The 17,530-nt window shown below is 55.7% G+C and overlaps 1 protein-coding gene across 7 annotated transcripts in view; it reads right to left on the reverse strand.

Annotated features, from left to right (window-relative positions):
- Window positions 1-17,530, reverse strand: part of MPRIP (myosin phosphatase Rho interacting protein) — a 147,996-nt gene that overhangs the window by 8,068 nt on the left and 122,398 nt on the right. For 3 of the 7 annotated variants that reach the window (XM_059148721.1, XM_059148717.1, XM_059148718.1), the window contains 8 exons: window positions 12,973-16,842; window positions 9,269-9,416; window positions 8,376-8,493; window positions 7,346-7,505; window positions 6,192-6,311; window positions 5,357-5,443; window positions 4,341-4,503; window positions 3,285-3,370 (listed from right to left, as the gene is read on the reverse strand). In XM_059148721.1, the coding sequence (XP_059004704.1) occupies window positions 3,285-3,370; window positions 4,341-4,503; window positions 5,357-5,443; window positions 6,192-6,311; window positions 7,346-7,505; window positions 8,376-8,493; window positions 9,269-9,416; window positions 12,973-16,842 (4,752 nt within the window). Of the gene's footprint in view, window positions 1-2,678; window positions 2,745-3,284; window positions 3,371-4,340; window positions 4,504-5,356; window positions 5,444-6,191; window positions 6,312-7,345; window positions 7,506-8,375; window positions 8,494-9,268; window positions 9,417-12,972; window positions 16,843-17,530 lie in introns of all 7 variants that reach the window. The other 4 variants (XM_059148720.1, XM_059148719.1, XM_059148724.1 and 1 more) reach the window with 4 other exon arrangements.

Genomic DNA, 17,530 nt, shown 5'->3' on the forward strand with positions numbered 1-17,530 from the left:
AGCAATTGGTTAGGGTCACTGTTAAAGCTTGCTACTCGGTGGGCTCAACAGGTAGGGGATGGGGGCAAATCCATGTCCCACTCTGAACCTGAAACCTGAAATTCCCTTAATGCATGTAATTGTCTCAGATGCTCTTGGGTCTTCTCCCAAGTGCTTCAGACCAAGCTGCCCTGTGCACAGCAGGTCGTCTCAGACACGTGCTGGGCATGCATGGCCACGATGTGGGAGGCCCCACACCTAAGTGCAGGGCACACAGGCAGGCCTGTCCGGTGCCACACCACTCTGTCCTACCCATTCAAAGGATGGCGAATGTCCTGCCCGGCATGTGCTCCCTCCATGCCCTGTCAGAGTCCCTGCTGTGCTCACGACTGTAGCAGGGTAGTAGGGCGATGAGGGGCAGCCCAAGCTGTGCGCCCAGTGCCACATACCACTGAGCTGTAAGGGTGGGAAGAATGGAGCCCCACAATGGCCCTGTACACTGTGGCTCCCTGGACTCATTCCTCCCACACGGCCGGTCTCCCCAACAAGCGCCTCTGTGACCCCATGCTCACACTACCAGACGGGGGCCTTCATGAGAACCCATGGGGAAAGGTTCGCTCTGGTCTCAATACCAGAAAACCCATGAAGCTCTTAAGCAGAGCCTGCCTTAACAGGCACTGAGACTTTCTAGCCTTCTGAGTGAGCCAGGATATAGAAACAGAACGTCGATAAAGGACAGAAGACGGTATGTGTAAGATCCCACATTAAACAGCACCAATGACAGGTTCGGTTTCTGGGCAACTTCATTGCCCAGTCTTCCTGTGGCGGTGGTGGCGGGGAACTCCAAACACGGTCAGGGAAAGGACAGCCATGTGTGAGTGTGAACAGTTCCAGCCTAGCTTGGCATCACAATGTGAGTCCCTAAGGACGCTGCAAGGTCCCTTCTTTCTACACGCACCAGCGGGAATGTGCTTGCCCACCAACACACTGGAAACTCGGCCAAGCTCAACGTGTACTCGGAGACATCTGGAAAACCCCACTCCTGGGCTTCTTCCCACTCCTGTCTGGGGCCTGGCACCTCTGACAATCTGAGGCTGCCCCAGAGGCCCAGTCAGACCTCTGTGGGTGTGCCTGACAGTTTCCCCACTTTCTACGTTGACATTAGCTCTTCCCTAGCTGGCATAAAAGGTTTCCCCAGCACAGCCCCTGAGAAGGCCCTTATTGATAAAGGTCTTTTCACTGATTTTCTGCCCCTTTGTCCAGAATCTTGTGTATTTTTAATCCCCCACAGGAACTCAGACACACCCAGTTGGATAAACACACACACATCTGTCTTGCCGGGGCAGCCGCATTGCCGCAAGGGTTTCCAGAAGGGAGAGAGCAGAAGTTTTTCACTGACTGTCATTTAGAGGCATGGGCACAAGGCCTAAATCACTAACAGTGAACTTACAACAGCTACAGTTCAACCTCAAATAGAAAACAGGATCTTTGATAAGAAAACCATAAAGCAAAGAACAAGTTCTACTTTTACTAACTAGAATGTTTTTCATGTTTACAGAAAAAGCCCAAACCAAGTTTATAATCAAGCCTAAGCCACATTTGGTTATAATGATTTGTGGCTATAGAAGAACAAATATAAGCCAAACCGACTAGATTCAAGATACTTGAGATTTTCTTAGAAGTCTTCCTAAAGCAAACCCATGTCACCCAAGCCACTGGGGTCGTGCCCCTTAGCCAGAGGATGTTGGCCTGCGGCTCCCGCCTGAGTGAGCCGTAGGCACTTAAACAAGATGAGCCGTGCTGTGCGGCCCTGAGCTCATGACATTGTCCCCTATTCCAGAAGCAAAGCCCAGTCCTGGGGTTCTTCCTGCTGCCCTTACCCTTCTCGTCAGAGCATGAGATGAAGTCAGCTCGGCCGGAAGCACGCTCTGGAGGGAGCAGCTCTGCACCTGGGCGCACGGCCTGGTGTGGGGACTGGGGCGCTCCGGGCCGGGGCCCACCATCCTCCTGCGTGTTTGCCAACAGGCTAATATTTCTCATTTCTCAGCCAGCACCTCGGTACCCCTGCCTCCTTTCTTTATACCTCTGCCATCCATGGCACCCAGAGAGAAGCTTTTGTTTTGTTCCAACAAAAACCAAAAAAGTGCCGATAACCCTTCAGCCCTAGTCCCTCCGAGTCCTCTCACTCTGCTGAGCCGCTTTCCCACCTATACCCACAAGGCACTGGCTCCCTGAAACCCAGGCTCTGTCCTGCCTTGGCCTGTGAACTGAGTCGGTGGGGGTTCTGAGTGATGGGACACTCTGCTTGTCAGTGGCTGCTGGGTCTCTGTCAGCGCCACTCCTGACAGAGGGCAAGACGGGTTTCCCCAGAGAACGTGGAATGCACAGATCAATCGTCACACGCGCTGACCAGCGCCGGGGGCTGCTCACAGGCCCACGCCTACCCGAGATGCTGCCGCAACGGGCCACCTGTCAAGCTGGGGGGAGCTCCCCTCAGCAAAGGGTCAACTCTGGTAAGAGGTTAAAGGGCCAGTGAAGTCCCCAGAACAGGTTACAGAGACTGACCAGGACGGTGTATGTGCGTGCCGGAGCAGATAAAGGAACAATGACACAGGAGCTTGCTGTGGAGGTGTGAGCCGTGCATGCAGGCAGCCGCCCCCTCGAGGGTGGCAGTGGGTGGGTGGTGAGAGGTGGTTTACCTACATGACAGGGGACCTGGAAGCGGGCTCGTTTCAGTTATCCCATGAGACCTGCTCAATTACGGACTGTCAGAGGAAAGAGCAAAAAATAAGACACACACACAGTAAATCCTAAATGCAACATGCTCATCACTCCCACCCTCCGCCCGTCCTTCCCGCAGAGAGGCGCGCAGCGGGCAGGGGACACGCTGAGGGGGCGCTACGCTGTGGCTGGGAGAGGAGGTGTAGGCTGCTTCCTCTCTGGAAGGTAGGCGGCATCAGGATTAAGCGAGGGCCACGTGAAGAAATACAGACAGAGTGGGACGGGCCTAGGGGGATCTGGGGGAAAAAAATCTGGCCTCGGAGGTCCAAAGTCGAATTCATTCCAAGCCCTGCTTCTTTCTTGTAGGCCTGGCCCCTCACCGTCACTGTCAGAAGTCAGTTCCACTTTGGCATGAAGGAGACACAGCACTCGAAGCCACCAGAACTGGCCCAGAAGGTAGGCATGTGGAGCCAGAGGAGTTCTGGGACCGGGGACCCCTGTTGCAGCCCGTGGTGAGCTCTGACTCTGGCTCCTCTCTAACGTCCAAGAGCCCCACACACCCTGGGGCTGCACCCCAGACTCACCTTGGACCTGATGTTTCGGAGTTGCCGGCTGACACAGGATCTGTCTTTCTTTAAGAAGTCAGGGTTGCTTTTAGATTTCATTATATCTGAAGGGACAAATAGATCCATTACTTTTGTTTTATAAAACCTGTGGAATCAGACAATGTTTAAACATCTCCCAGGCTTACTGTTACCACCACACACCTATGGGATTTCCTTAAACAGCTTTAAGAGAAAACAAGCCAATGACCATAAAACCCACTAGCTCCTTCTGGGAGCATGCAAAGCACCGGATCGGCCAGAAGGCACGCGTGTGGCCCCACACCAGGCTCCTGCCGCCTATGCCTGCACCGCACGGCACAAGGCAGGCGGGCGTGGGTTAGGACCCCTGTCTGGGACTGCTGCACAGACCCACTGCCCCATTACTTATTTACTGCCCCCGCTCCTCCTGGCGACCCAGCAGTGTCATAAAGCAGAAGAGTGAGAGTCGTAATCCACTCCCCCTGAGACAACCACCACTCAGTTTGGGGTAAAGTCCTTCGGACTTCTTAAAAACGGCTTCTAACCCAATGTACACTGGGTCCCCCCATGCCATGTGTCCTGCTGGGGCGGGGCTTCTACTTTGTATAGCTACCGATCTCTTTCCACATCCAAACAGAAACCTGTACCTGGTTTCTCTTAAGAATGGCTGGTATTTCACTGTGTCGTGAAGCCACCGGCCTCCATCTGCAGCAAGTTTCCTTGTTCACACATTTCCTTGCACTCATTCTTCAGAAGGTCAACTGGCAGCTCACAGGACCTCCACACTCCCCCCGAAAATGCTAAGCCTTCCTTTCTCCGTGGCCTAGGCCACCCTGGGGTCCCCCTCAGGAGCAACCACTATTGTCACCTGGCGACCTACCTTCCAGAGTTAGTCTATAGTTTGAGTCTGAGTGGTGCTCGGGTATTGCCTGATTCCAGAAAGACAGCCGGCTCGTCCTCCAACGGCTACTCAAGAGACCTTGTCCCTACCTACCCGCCAGCACCACCGCAGTCACTAACCCCTGGCTGGCTGGGCAGAAACAGTCTGGAACTCACCATATCCTGACACGGGGGTGTTTTCCGGGGATTTTTCACCCAGTGCTTCCGTTGCTGCTTTCAGCTGCTCTTTCAACCTGCTGATATCACAGTCGGCCTTTGCCCTCACAATACTGAGCTCTGTGTAGATGTCCTTGTACTTGTCACTAGCATACTTCTTGTCCTTGGGGATAAGGGCAGAAGCAAGCAGAGGTTAGGGCCAGGTTAGGCAGTCCGTCTCCCTGGGGTGGGAACGTGCCGCAGAATGACTGAAGGCTGCCATCTGCAGCCGGGAGGCAGGCAGACATACGTCATACAGAGGCGACACTCAGTATGAAGGCCCAGAGTCTCTGCCGGACGCGAGGCGAGCATCCCCAGGAGCTCTGGCAAACACAGGCACGGCCCTGACCCACCGCAGACCTCTTGGAAAACCCCCTCTGTCTCGAATTTCCTTTTTTTTTTTTTTTTTTTTAAAGATTTTATTTACTTATTTGAGAGAGAGAGAGAACATGTGAGCGTGAGCTGGGGGGAGAGGCAGACGCAGAGGGAGAGGCAGACTCCCCACTGCGCAGGGAGCCCGATGAGGGGCTCGATGCCAGGACTCTGGTATCATGACTTGAGCTGAAGGCAGATGCTTAACCGACTGAGCCAACCAGACGGCCCCTGTCTTGGACTTCCTAAGTGATTGAATGGCCACCAGGGCTGCCATCATCTCCTCCCTGCCTCCAAGAATGCCCTGGTGGAGGCAGCTGGGCTTCGCCAAGCTCTCACCTTCCAGGACTACATTTGTTTCTGGTCTCTCGGTCCCTGGCAAAGCCCAGAGGAGGCACGGAGGACAGGGACATGGTGAGACCTCAGTTTTACTACACCTGCTGACAGGCTGGTATTTTAATTGGAGCTGAATTTTGAAATCACATTCCCCATAAGAAAGAAATCTGCTCCAGAAGAGCCTACAGTTTGAGCGCACAAGGGCCTCTGTGAGCTCTGGAGCCCCGAGCCCATCCTCAGACCTGTCTCCCACCGGGAGGCGCCATTACCCGCAATGCCGTCTGTAGCTCATCTTTGAGAGAGCTGATCTCCTGCTTCAGGTACTGTATTTCTGACTCCTTGACCCGCAGTAAGACCTAGAATAACAGGAATTAGGGGCTGACATTAGGAGCAAAGGGACTTTCAGAGTCTTGAAAGCAAAGATGAGGGCATGAGGACTGAGCAGGGAACCCACCCCCTTCCCAGGGAAATGCAACCACAAACGCCAGCAAATACACTGACTGCTGCTAACAGGTGGCCCACCATATACAGAAACAGCGAGAAACCACTGCTATTCCTCCTGGACCCGAGCACCCTGTTCCTCAGCCCGTGGGGCCGCAGTGAATGCTGGGCTGGGGCCTAGGAAAGCATCCTGCTCAAACTGTTGGACTGGCTCAGCCTCTCTCACATCACTGAGCAGAGGTTCACGATAAAATGCGAATTAAATAGGGAAAAATCTAAGTGCTTTTATAGAAAGACATAAGAATCAATCATTCTGACTTAAAATAAACCTTGCTGCCCCTGAGTAACACGGCGCTCAGGACTGTGAGCAGCTGTGGTGCTCGCAGGGCTAATAAATGTTTTGCTTCTGTGGTGAGGCAGGAATTGTGGATACGGGGTTAGAGCACCCTGTGGCCTCCTCCCGAGGGGACCCCACTCCTGCCGTGCACCCACAATGCCTGGCAGCTACTCTCTTTTGCTGCCTGGGGGATTTGCATCCTTCCACATCCTTCTTGCTGTCTCCAGTGCACATCCCTGCCATGACCCCATAAGCTGAGGCCACCTCTTGGTCCCTACTTGGGGCGTGTGCAGTTCAGAGCAGGCTGAAGGGGCTCCAAGCAGTACCTCTAACTCATAGGCATCCTTGCCCTGTGTGAGCGGGGAGCCAGCAGCCTCTCCGCCTGCGTCCCCAGTCAGCAGCGTTCGTAACCGTGCAATCTCCGCAGCCAGGCGGTTGTTCAGCTCCTGCGGGACAGCAACACAGCAAGGACGGAGGCTTCACAGAGCCGCCTAGGGGCGGCACTAACACCACACAAGCGGGAGAGGCCGGTTTCTCACGAAAGAGGCGGACAGGTGTGAGTAGAGGGGCCATGGGCAGGGCTGATGCTCACTGAGGTCATGGGCAAGGTGGCCACTGCCTGTGACAGACAACTCTGCGACAGCCGTTCACATGCGCTCTGTGTTTGTAGAATAGTGTACACCAAGTTCCATAATCCTCACTACCTTTTTGTGACCATAACTAGTATCCATGTGTGTCACGGCTTGTCCAACTTGAGTTTCTGTAGGGTTGGGCCCTCTTGGCGCCTTCTCCACTCCCTTTCTGTACCTTGTTTCCAACTGATACGTGGTCATTGGGCCACTGCAGAGACTACCAGGAACCAGTCCTGCCAGAGTGCCCTCATCCGGGGTGAGTGTGGGCCCAGAGGCCTTGAGCCTGCAGCTGGCCAACATGTCCATGTACCCAGTGCCAGGGGAGGACGAGCTGGTGGGTCATGCACACAGTGGTCCAAGTGCTAAGCCAGAGAAGCTTTTATCAAACTAAACCTACCTCGAGTCTTTCCCCTCACCAGGATTTTAAATGCACCCCAATTCTCTTAAGAACAGGCAAATTTTAAGAGAATGATCTGACCCAAAAAAATGTGAATAGTGTATGGTTTTGACTGGGGGACGTTTAAACATGGTCCCAGCCTTGGGGACAGGAGGTCTGGACCAGGTGCAACGACCCACCCTCTCGGGCCCTGCCCTGCAGTGATGAAGCAGAAATCCAGAAATGCTCAGGAGACATCTCAGAGATCCTAGAAGGGCTAGAGCCCAAAGGAGTCAAAATTTAAACAGCTCGTTCACGAGCTCCCCCATCTGCAGTGAGTTTCTGTCACCGTTCTGGGCAATGTCAGACATCAGGGAGTTGCCTGCAGATGGGGCGGACACTCTGACCCAGGGCCGCCTCAGGTGAGGCCCAGCCCCCCACTTTAGCACAGCACCCCCGGGCACAGGCTCACCTGATTGTGGGCGTTGAGCTCCTGGTTCTCACGCTGGCACTGCCGTAGGGCCTGGCGCTCGGCCTCCAGCGCCTGGGCCAGGTGGGCATTCTCCAGGCACTTCTGGGAGTACTGCTCCGAGAGGACCTCCAGCTCCCGCTGCACTGATTGCAACTCCTCCCTGGGGAGAAGGCATGGCTCACCCCTCTGCCCGAAGCCCTGGGCCAGACATCTAAAAGGCCCTGCGAGTCCCCATCACGAAACTTGAGGAACAATGAGACACAATGCAAAGAGCTGAGCAGAGGGCAGGTCCTGTGCATTCCGTGGTCGCAGCAAATTTGGACCCAGCTAAAAAAGGGAAAACCTCGAAGTACTGTAGGCTTACAGACTCTCTCCTACATCCTTCCCTGCATCTCTCTCTTTTTTTTCTAAGATTTTATTTATTTGACAGAGAGAGAGCGCACAAGTAGGCAGAACAGAAGGCAGACGCAGATGCAGAGGGGGAAACAGGCTTCCTGCTGAGCAGAGAGCCCGATGCGGGGCTCGATCCCAGGACCCTGAGATCATGACCTGAGCCGAAGGCAGTGGCTTAACTCACTGAGTCACCCAGGCGCCCCAACCTGCACCTCTTTCAAGGACCTTAATGTTCCCACACACAGAATCCCCATGATGCCTGGAGAGAAGTCACACTTGTGATCTGTTTTCAACACTAACTTCCGAGATGCCCTGTGTCTAATAAGCCAGGACCAGGCTCTATCCACACTCAGAAAATCAAAGCCTCATGACATTGTTCTCGGTCACCCTGGACCTCTTGGAAAAGACTGCTTCTTCCACTTGTAGAACCAAAGACGATTCTGGGATGGTGCTCAGCCCCTCGGGAAGGGCGACTCGGAGCTGCCTCAGAACCTCAGGCCTCCACCACTGCCCACCCTTGAGACCCATGTCTTTGTGGCTCTTGGGAAGACACAGGAAAGGTCCCGTTTCCCACCCACAGGGCTTCCTCCAGCCTGGCCCACAAGGGCTGCCTCCTGTGGCCAGGAAGCTGACTCACAGGTACTGTCGTCGTAGGGCCTCGATGTCGGAGTTGATGCTGCTGATCTGGGACCTCTGGCTCTTCTCCAACTCACGCTCCATCTCCTCCCGGTGGGCATTCTTCATGGCTTCAATGGCTGTAGGCAAGGATGTGGCCATCAGCACGAGAGGCTCGAGGCAGGGTTGGGGGGTAAGCAAGATGAACAGGACGGCATGTCTGCCCATTGTTAATGCGAAGTCCACAAGTGGTCAGGCCGGCTTCTCCCAGACCGAATTTCAGCAGACACCAGCCAAGGAATTCCCGGGGAACTCCCACCACAAAAGGGATGCAGGTACATTTTTTTTTTTTTAAATGTTGGAAGCAAGCCAAACTGATGAAATAAATGTCAACATTAAAATCACACTCGAGCTTATAAAACAAGCAAGCTTTCAGGCTAGTAGGTTTTGTTCTTCACCCCGAAATGCGAACACCGTAAAGCACCATCACAGAAAAGGAGGGTAATACACAACGAATGGCACCAGGCTTGCTAGGGGCAGTGCGTGTCGGCTCGGCAGCCAAGTCTGTCACCGGGCAGGAGCGGTAGCAATGCTGTGCTGATGTTCTCGGCACCACAGGCGGAGATGGTCTTATGTGGTCCAAGGGCAATGGCACTGACGGGACTAGTGCGGCTGGGGACAGCCCTTCAGGTGTAGCTGGGGGTGCCAGGCCCGGGCTCGCAAGCTCTCAGAGGGTTCCTGAAAGCAGTCTCTCCCTTGGAAGGAACTGTCACAGGCTAGCCTTGGACACCCAAGCTGCAACCTCAGCCAAGAGGCAGCTCCAAGACAGCTCATTGCCGAACAGTGTGGTCAGCTAGGGAAGCCTGCCGCCATCCTGCCCTTGGGGTGAGTGTGGCCGCCCAGCCCGACTCCCACCTGAGATAGTGGCTGCCGTCTCCTCGGCTAGGAGACGATCCTTCTCCTCTCGAAGCTTTTCCAGCTCCCGCTGGTGCTGCCTCTGCAGGTCCTCAATCTTCTTCTGGTGCGTTTCTTCCATGGCTGCAAACCCTCGCTCGCACGTGGCCTGTAAGATGCAAAAGGGACTCCATGGATGTTTTTCTTTACTCTTGCAATGGGTGTTCTGTTTATCGCGAAGCCAGCAGCCCGGACCCTCGAGGCTCCCTGGTCAGACAGCACGCTCCCTGACACTGAGCACGGAGCCAGCAGGGCTATCTGATGGCTGTCTGCAGACGCTCACTGACACTACTGGGCATTTTATGCTACCGGAGCATTTGGGAAAGAGAGTTTACACCTTATTGGGGTTATTGTTCTGAATCCACGGAAAGTCTGTACTGTGGGTGGGAAGCAGCTGCACTGGAATTTAAAATAGCTGATCCCGGGCCTTCACAAATCATGGCTAGGTGGGACTGACCAGAGGGAGCAAGAAAGAGAGTAAACGTATGGAGGCTGGCTGGGTCTGGTTTGAGTTACACAGCAAGAAGCTTTCAGCACCAAACCGGGCCTTTCATAAATGCATCTTTCTTGGCTCTCGGAGGGAGCCGACACCATCCTGTGAATGACAGGTAACCCGGTGGCCAAGGCCCCGCCACTAACCAGCTGGCCACCTTCGCCTGGCATCCACTGAGGGAATCAGATTAGGCTGCATGATCTCTTCTCTTCCAGCCTGCACCTTCCTTCTTCCTCTTTCAAGGAGTACAAACAAAGGCACTAACTAACTAACTGAAGAGAGATACACAGCAGAGCCGCTCTCCACACTCGTCCATGCCGTGTTACAATGCAGGCCGGATTATTACCTACACATTGGTTTAAGGGAGGGACAGAGGTACCCTAAGATGGGACCCTAAGATGGGTCCAACCATTCCACAGGTTGGTTGAGAAACCCAGGCCTGGCTTAGCAGAGTGCTCTGACCAAAGGGGCGGGGGAATGTGTCACTGCTGTGAAGGCGTACATGCAGCTGTTCTGTGCATGGAGGCACACTTCTATCTAAACCCCTTGCCACATCTCTTCCAAAGTAGGGATCAGGCTTTTCAGTGATTTTTAAAAAACCAGAAGAGGATGGAGAACGGCCAGGTTACATTCCAAATGCAAAGCGGGGTGGGGAACTCCTCCCTCCCGATCTATGCTACTTGCTCAGTTTTCTTGCACCTGGGTTCAAGAAAGGGTAAGAAATCAAATCACCATACTTGGGTGTCCTGGTCTAAGCCCCCACAGTAACTGATGGGCCTGTCTGAGATACCCCAATGTTTTTGAACAGTCTGGCCTTCACTCAAACAGACCGGCTGCGACTGGGTCAATGGTCTTAACTGTTATCCACCGCTAACTGGGCATTCCTTCTCCCGGGCAGCTCCCACCTGGAAGCCGTCGGCCTCCTCTCATTGCCTCACAGCACAGCTGCAGGAGTCCTGGGGCTGTGGCTCCCAGCCCTTGGCCTGTCCGAGCCCCTCATCGTCCCTCCTTCGTGCTTTCGTTCACAGTGAGCACACAGCTAGTTGGTCTCTCAGGGTTTAGTTGGATTGGATGGCTTTAGAATATTTAAAGCTAAGGGTGAAAATTCTTTCTACACAAACACTGAATAAGCTTTAAAGACCAGCTGCTTCCTTGGACAGCACATGTGTTAAAATCATTCACCCAGAAACACATATGGATTTTTAAGCCAGTATTCCCAGCCCAGTTCCTCGATGGCTACTGTGCAGAGTCGTCAGAGAAGGTGGCAGCCTGCAATGGTCAGAGAGGGGCTGTCAGCCAAGACCCTGGTCTCCCTGACCCGGGGTAAAACTGCATCAAGTTCTGGCTACTGGTCGGAGGCCCTCGAGAGCGCTAACTGTAATTGCTGGGCCTCTAGGGCTGCAATGAGAACAGCACGGACAGGCCGGACGCTCACAGGCACACGACAGAGGCAGCACAGAGTGCAGCAGCAGAGCAGCCCCCAGAGACCGGCGATCAGAAGCCCCCAACCCCATTTCTTGCTAACTAATCACACCAGGCCACCAGTATGGGCCTTATCTCTGTCCCTCTGACTGACATGGGGGCTGAGACTGCCTCACTGCCCAGGGGCTCTGTGGAGCAGAAATGAAGCCATTCACTGGAGGACAGGGAGCCCTCAGCTCCCAGGGAGCCCAAGGTGTGTCTGTGCCTGGGTCCCTGGCCACACAGACCTGCACGGTGTCATGGGAAGCAGTGGGATGCTCTTTTGGGAGGGTACTAAGGGCCGGTGTTTGTGCGAGTTTCTTTTATAGGTGGGCCTGGCCCATCTGAGTGCTGCGCTCGCATGCACAGGCCACCATGGGGGCACCATTCGTGCACTTCTGGAAAATAGCCCTTGAAGCTGTCTCATGATTCCTAACCATTTTCAAAAGGTTTTGACTTGGGAAAAGAACAGTGAGAATGGGCTCTTGGCCGTTTGAGAGCTTGCTGATGACCACACATGCTTGGCTCTGGCCAGTGGGCTGCGTCGTCACCCAGAGGTAAAGAAGACTCCCTGCTGACTCCCTGCATGTCTGTCCCTCGCTTTCAGGGTGACAGAAAACAGCAGCGCGGGCATCCTGCCAGAGAGCAGCATTAGCGCCACGAGCAACTGCCTAAACGCTGCTGGCCGGCGCTATGCTTGGGCAGGCTGAGGCGCCAATAGAGCAGGGACCTGACTGGGGATGGAGAGCTTTTGAGGAGGCCGGCCATTTACTGTGCCGCAGCAAGGGATGGTGCGGAGTTCAAGAGGCTAATGTCGAGAAGCTGCGGGGAAGTTTCTGGGCAGCCAGGCAGCATGCACACGGGCAAGCCTCTCTAGCTCTGAAGGGGCTGGACGAGAACCTGGACTGGCCACACAGCCCATGGCCCCCAGGAGCCTGGGAAGGTCACCTTTACATGCTAGGGCCTGGGTATTCCACCTAATGAGGCGGAGCACGTAACGGGGAAGGAGAACAGGGTATAGTTACTAGGGATGGGGCATTTCTCACAGCCCCCAGGGAAGGAGTACCAGCGGCCGAGAGGCATGCTCAGGAGGAAAGCCCTTCTTCCACAGTGCCCATTAAATGCCAGTTCCCCACAGGAAGTTGGACAAGAGTAACCCTTGACACTGTTTTGCAAATATCCCCATCTTTTGGGAAACCCAACTCTGCCCTCTTAGGGCACTCAGGAGATAGCTCTCTAAGGGAGCTTCAGGCCTGTCTCCTGAGTTCTTCCCAGGTCTGCATCTATACTGCCCTGGAGTGGGTTCTGTGGGAGTAGAAGAGAGAGCAAGGCTGGGACAGAACGGCAAAGGCTTCCTCTGCTGGAGGCACTGGGAGGGACCAGGCAGAGGGGTGAGGGGGGTGACCACGCTCCCTCTCTCATGGTGCTCCTGTTCTCCTCCCAGCAGTCCTCCTTGGGGGTGGGGCAGATGTTGAACAGCAGGCTAGACCCTTGCCTGGACCCCGCTCTGAGACCACACCACGCCAGCAAGGAGTCAGGGGAGGGACAGTATCAACCTGACTCTGCTTGCACAGTAACTCAGAGCCAAGAACTGTGTTTCGGCTCTACCCGAGAGTCCTGTCTGCCAGACACTGCCACCCGCCCCCACCCACCCACAGCAGAGCAAGGCCTGCGCCTCCACTGCCTTGAAAATCAAATGATGCTGCAGAACCTTAAGGTTCTCAAAGTCCTTCTGGTACTTCTCCCGCAGCGTGGCCGCATCGCCCTCCAGGTCCTTGTGCTCCAGCTCCTCCCGCATGATGTCCATCTGGGCCTCCAGCTCCTGGATACGTTCCCTCAGCCCCGTCATGGAGTCGGCCTCTCCCTTGGTGGCCTGCAGAGCCCCCCGGGGCTGGCTGGCGGGCCAGCTGGAGGAGGGGCACTGGTGGGGGCTGCCCGGGGGCCCGGGGGCCGGTGGGGCTTCGGGCAGCTGGCGCTGGTAGTGGCGCAGGGCCTCCTGCAGACCCCGCAAGCTTTGTGAGTAGTGCTCCTGCAAGGTCCGCAGCTCCTCCTCGTGGATGGTCTGCAGCTCTTTGATCTTGAGCTGGAACTTGTCCTCCAGGCTCTGCATCTGCTCCACGTGGTGTCGCTCCATGTCCTGCCGGTCTCTGACCGAGGCATCCAGCTGGCTCAGGACCCTGCTGTGCTCGGCCTGCAGTGTGTCCCCTGCTCGGTTCAGCTGCTCCACCACACACCTGATCTCTTCCTCATACCTCCCCTGCAGGGCGAACATATTCTCACTGTGCTTGCTTTCCACTTCTTCCAGACGCCTCTGCTGATGGCCCAGCTGGGTGACCTTAGCCTTGAGCTCGGCATTTTCCCTCTCAACAATGGCAATCACTTCCAGGTACTCACTCTTCTGCTTCCGGAGAAGGTCCTCGTACTCCTCCCTCAGGGCCCCAATGGCTTGCTCGTGCTCCTGACAGGAGGCCCCCGTGCCCTGCCAGGACTCCTTGTAGCACCGGAGCTCCTTTTCATACTCCAGCCGGATTTTGCAGGCTGCGTAACATACCTGTGCCTGAATAATTGCATCCTGAACTAATAATGAAGAATACTGACCAAGGCCTCCCAGGTAAGTGTTATAGGAGAGATTCTGGGATGCCTGGAGAAGCTTCTGACAATCTCTGACCGACTCCACAGGGGGAAGTGAGGTTAAAGCAGCAGATATCTCCCCCAAGAGGCTGGCCTTATCTTTGAGCTGCAGGGCGAGTTCTTCCTGAATAGTAACAAGGGCTCCAGAGCTCTGGTCGGACATGTAGAAGGGCTCCCGGGAGCTGGCGGCTTCCTGAGGAGTCAGTACTTCTCCTAATGGGCTAGGGTCCCAGGATGCCTGCATGCCTCCTTCAATGCCCGCGGGAAGCTTGAGGGCTTCTGAGACCTGCTGCATCACTCTCTCAAAGTCGGGGGTCCGGTAGGCTCCCAGGATGTCCCCTAGCACGCGCTTGTGCTGCCGCAGGGCCACTTGGGTGCCCTGGAGGGTCTCCTGGATGCTCTGCAACCGTCGGTGGAAGGACTCCCTCACTGACTGCAGTGCGAAGCTGAGCTCTGCCCTGACCCATGTGGCATCGGCCAGGGCAGGGACCAGGGCTGGTGGGACACTCTGCTGCCTGCCTCCCGCTGTGCCGGCAGCCTCTCCACCCAGCGTTCCCAGGTGCTTACTCAGGGACTCGACCTGGCTCCAGAATTCGCCATCTACCAGCACCTTCTTAGCCCAGGTGTCCGCTGGGGCCCTAGGGCAGAGAGCAGCACTTTCAGATTCCACAGGCCACTTTCCTGACTGAGAAATCTCGTGGAGAACGCGTGAGATATCTGATGTTGTGTTTTTTAAGGAGTCTGCTATTTGGTTTATCAGTGAGGCTTCCAGAGCTATCTGATGGGAAAGGAGCTTCAGCTGCTCCTGCTCGGTCAGTTCCGGCCGGAGCAGCGGCTGCGAGATCGCCTTCCCTAGCTCCACGAAATGAGCTTCCTCTGGCTGGGCCTGGGCCCCACTGTCCACAGGAGCTGGCCAGGGGCTCGGGGCCTGGATAGCGCTGATGAGTGCACCCTCCACGCTGGCCAGGGGGCCCGTGCCCACGTCCTGCGCATCCTCTGGGGTGGCCGCTGGCAGGGATCGCAGCTGTTCTCGGCAGTTTTCTAAGCAAGCTAGAGCCTGGCTGTTTTTTACCTGGAAGTCGCCGAGCTCCCCGACGTGACTGTCAACGAGCTGGGCCCTCAGCTGTCTCTCTTGTTCCAGCTGGGAGGCCAGTGCTCCGACCTGCAGCAGGCTGGCGCGGAGCTGCTCGCGGAGCCGCGCCTCGGTGCCGGCCCACTGCTGGTGCAGTGCGAGCAGGGCCTCTTGGCTCTGGCCCTGCTGACTCTCCAGCTTCACTGTCACATCCTTGAGCTTCTCCTCCGTGATGTAGAGCTTGGTCTCCAGGGAGTGTATTATGGAGAGATACGTGTCGGAATCGCTGGTTGCAGGGAGAGAGCTGGGGGTGGCTTCTGACGACATGCTCTCCTCTGAGGGCGAGCGGTCCTGGCTCGTGTCAGAGGACGTGCTGCTGGTCCAGGTCTTCTCGGACCCATCGGGATGCGTGTATTTTTGGCACTGAATCGTGGAGAACCGGATCCTTTGCCTTTTGACACCAGGAACTCCCTGGTCAGGTTTTGCTGTGCTTGGGGGGTGTCCCTCCCTGTCCGGCACCTCTGACTTCAGAGAGCCCATGCTCTCTTCTCTCTGGGGGCTGCCGCTGCCACACTCCTCCCCTAGGGCCACCCCTGGGGCCTCGTCCTCGAGCCTGGGATGTGGGAAGGCCGGGGGTGTGCCAGCAGCTTGGAGCTGCAGGCCCGACAGCATGGTGCCGTCCTCTGCCTCTTCCAGGCAGCTCCGTGGCTCCTCCATGTCCTCTGAAGACTCCTTTACAAATCTCCTTAAAATTTCTTCCTTTGCCTGGAGCTTCATTTCTGTTTCCTCTAAGCTGCTCCCCAAGGCAACCATTTTAACCAAAGCCTCATTGAGGTCCTGATCTTTCTTTTCCAGAACCTTCTCGTGCATCTCCTTGATGCACTTTAGCTCTTCCTCCTTTTCCTTCAGCAGCGTGTGCATGCTCTGGAGCTGGCTGGCCACCCTCCTATAGGAGTGCTCCAAGCTCTGGTAGTCGGCCTCCCTTCCCCTCAGCTTCTCCTGAAGCTCGGCCATGTCCCCGTCAGACAGGGCGACACGATCCATCAGCTCTTGGAACCGCTGCCTGATCAGGTCCCGCTCATCTCTGAGGCTCTGGACGTGCTCGGCCAGCTTTTGGATGCTGGCCTCCTTCATCTCCAGCTGCTCCTCCAGCTGGTGGACCACCTCGCTGCCCTCGCACTTGGCGCTCAGCTTCTCCTTCTGGAGGACCTCCATCTGCTGCTCGTGGTCCTGGAGCTGGTCCTCATAGGCGCTGGCCTTGTCCTCCACCTCCTTCAGGTTCTGCAGCAGCACCTGCTTCTCCTTCTCGCAGCTCTCCAGCAGCAGCTCGTAGTTCCTCTGCAGCTTCTCCTCCATCAGCCTCTGGGCCTGCTCGCTGGCGCCGAGCTGCTGGCTGAGGTCGGCGATGCGCTCCTGCAGCCTCTGCACCTCCTTCTGCCGGTCCCTCTGTAGGGCCTGCTGCGTCTCCAGGTCCCGCAGCTCCTGCGTCTTTTCCAGCAGCAGGGCCTCAGCGCTCTTGAGCTTCTGCTCGCTGGCCTGCAGCTGCCCGCTCAGTGCGGCCTCGCTGTGCTGCCATTCCTCCAGCTGCTCCCGGACCTTGTCCTTCTCCAGTTTCAGGTCACCCTTGAGCTTGGCCAGCGCCTGCTCCTTGATGGCGAGCTCGGCGGCGGCATTGCTGAGCCTCGCCTGGAGGCTCCGGATCTCGGCCTCATGGTGCCGGATCGCGTCCTTGGCCTCCCCGTAGCTGCGCTTCAGGGACTGGATCTGCTGCGTGACCAGCTCCTGGCGCTGGCACTGGGCCTCCAGCTCGCTTTGCAGATCCTGGTTGACTCTATGGAGCCTCTGCCAGGCACCGGATGGGGAGGTGGCCACTTCAGTCTTAAAAAAACCGATTAAATACTGGTTAGTACCACTCGGGCCTCCCAGTTCTGAGTGTCACACCTCTGGCCAGGGTCAACCACAGAAAAGCTTCTTGGTGGGTTTGCCTTTTATCCTTGGCATAATTTTTTTTTTTTTTTTTCAATTAAAAAACAAATCCAACAAATCATCTTAGCTTGTTTTGGGAAGTAGCTGCTTTTAGGTAAACGGAACACATGGACAGTCACATCGAACAGCTCTAACCAAGCAGCTTCTAGGATAACAAAATCAAACAGAAGTGAATAATGGAGTACACTGATGAGCAAAGGAAGACGAAGGACAGGAGAACACTGGGAAGGAGGAGAGGGGGAGGAGCAGAGTTTCAGGATCTGTTTGTTTTGCAAAAACAAAAGGTAGAAGACTCTAGGCAACAAACCCTAACAAAGCCGGGACGAGGGGGGTTGCGGGGGTTGCGGTGGCGGTGCCACTTCCTTCTAGGACGGGGAGAGAAGGAAGGGAGGCAACCGCCCGGGATGCCAGTGAGGTGACATCTGAAGTGTTTTCCTTTGGGAAGTGGAGCCCGTCCTCTACAGTAACAGGAAGAACTAATCTCTACCTGCAAGAAGACAAAATGAGGGAAAACGGAAACCACGGAGTAAAACATGATAATCAACAAAACAAGCAAACCTTCGTGGAATTCAAAGCAAGA

This window comes from Mustela lutreola, chromosome 15 (assembly GCF_030435805.1).
Source record: "Mustela lutreola isolate mMusLut2 chromosome 15, mMusLut2.pri, whole genome shotgun sequence".
In the NCBI taxonomy this organism is placed as follows: Eukaryota; Metazoa; Chordata; class Mammalia; order Carnivora; family Mustelidae; genus Mustela; species Mustela lutreola.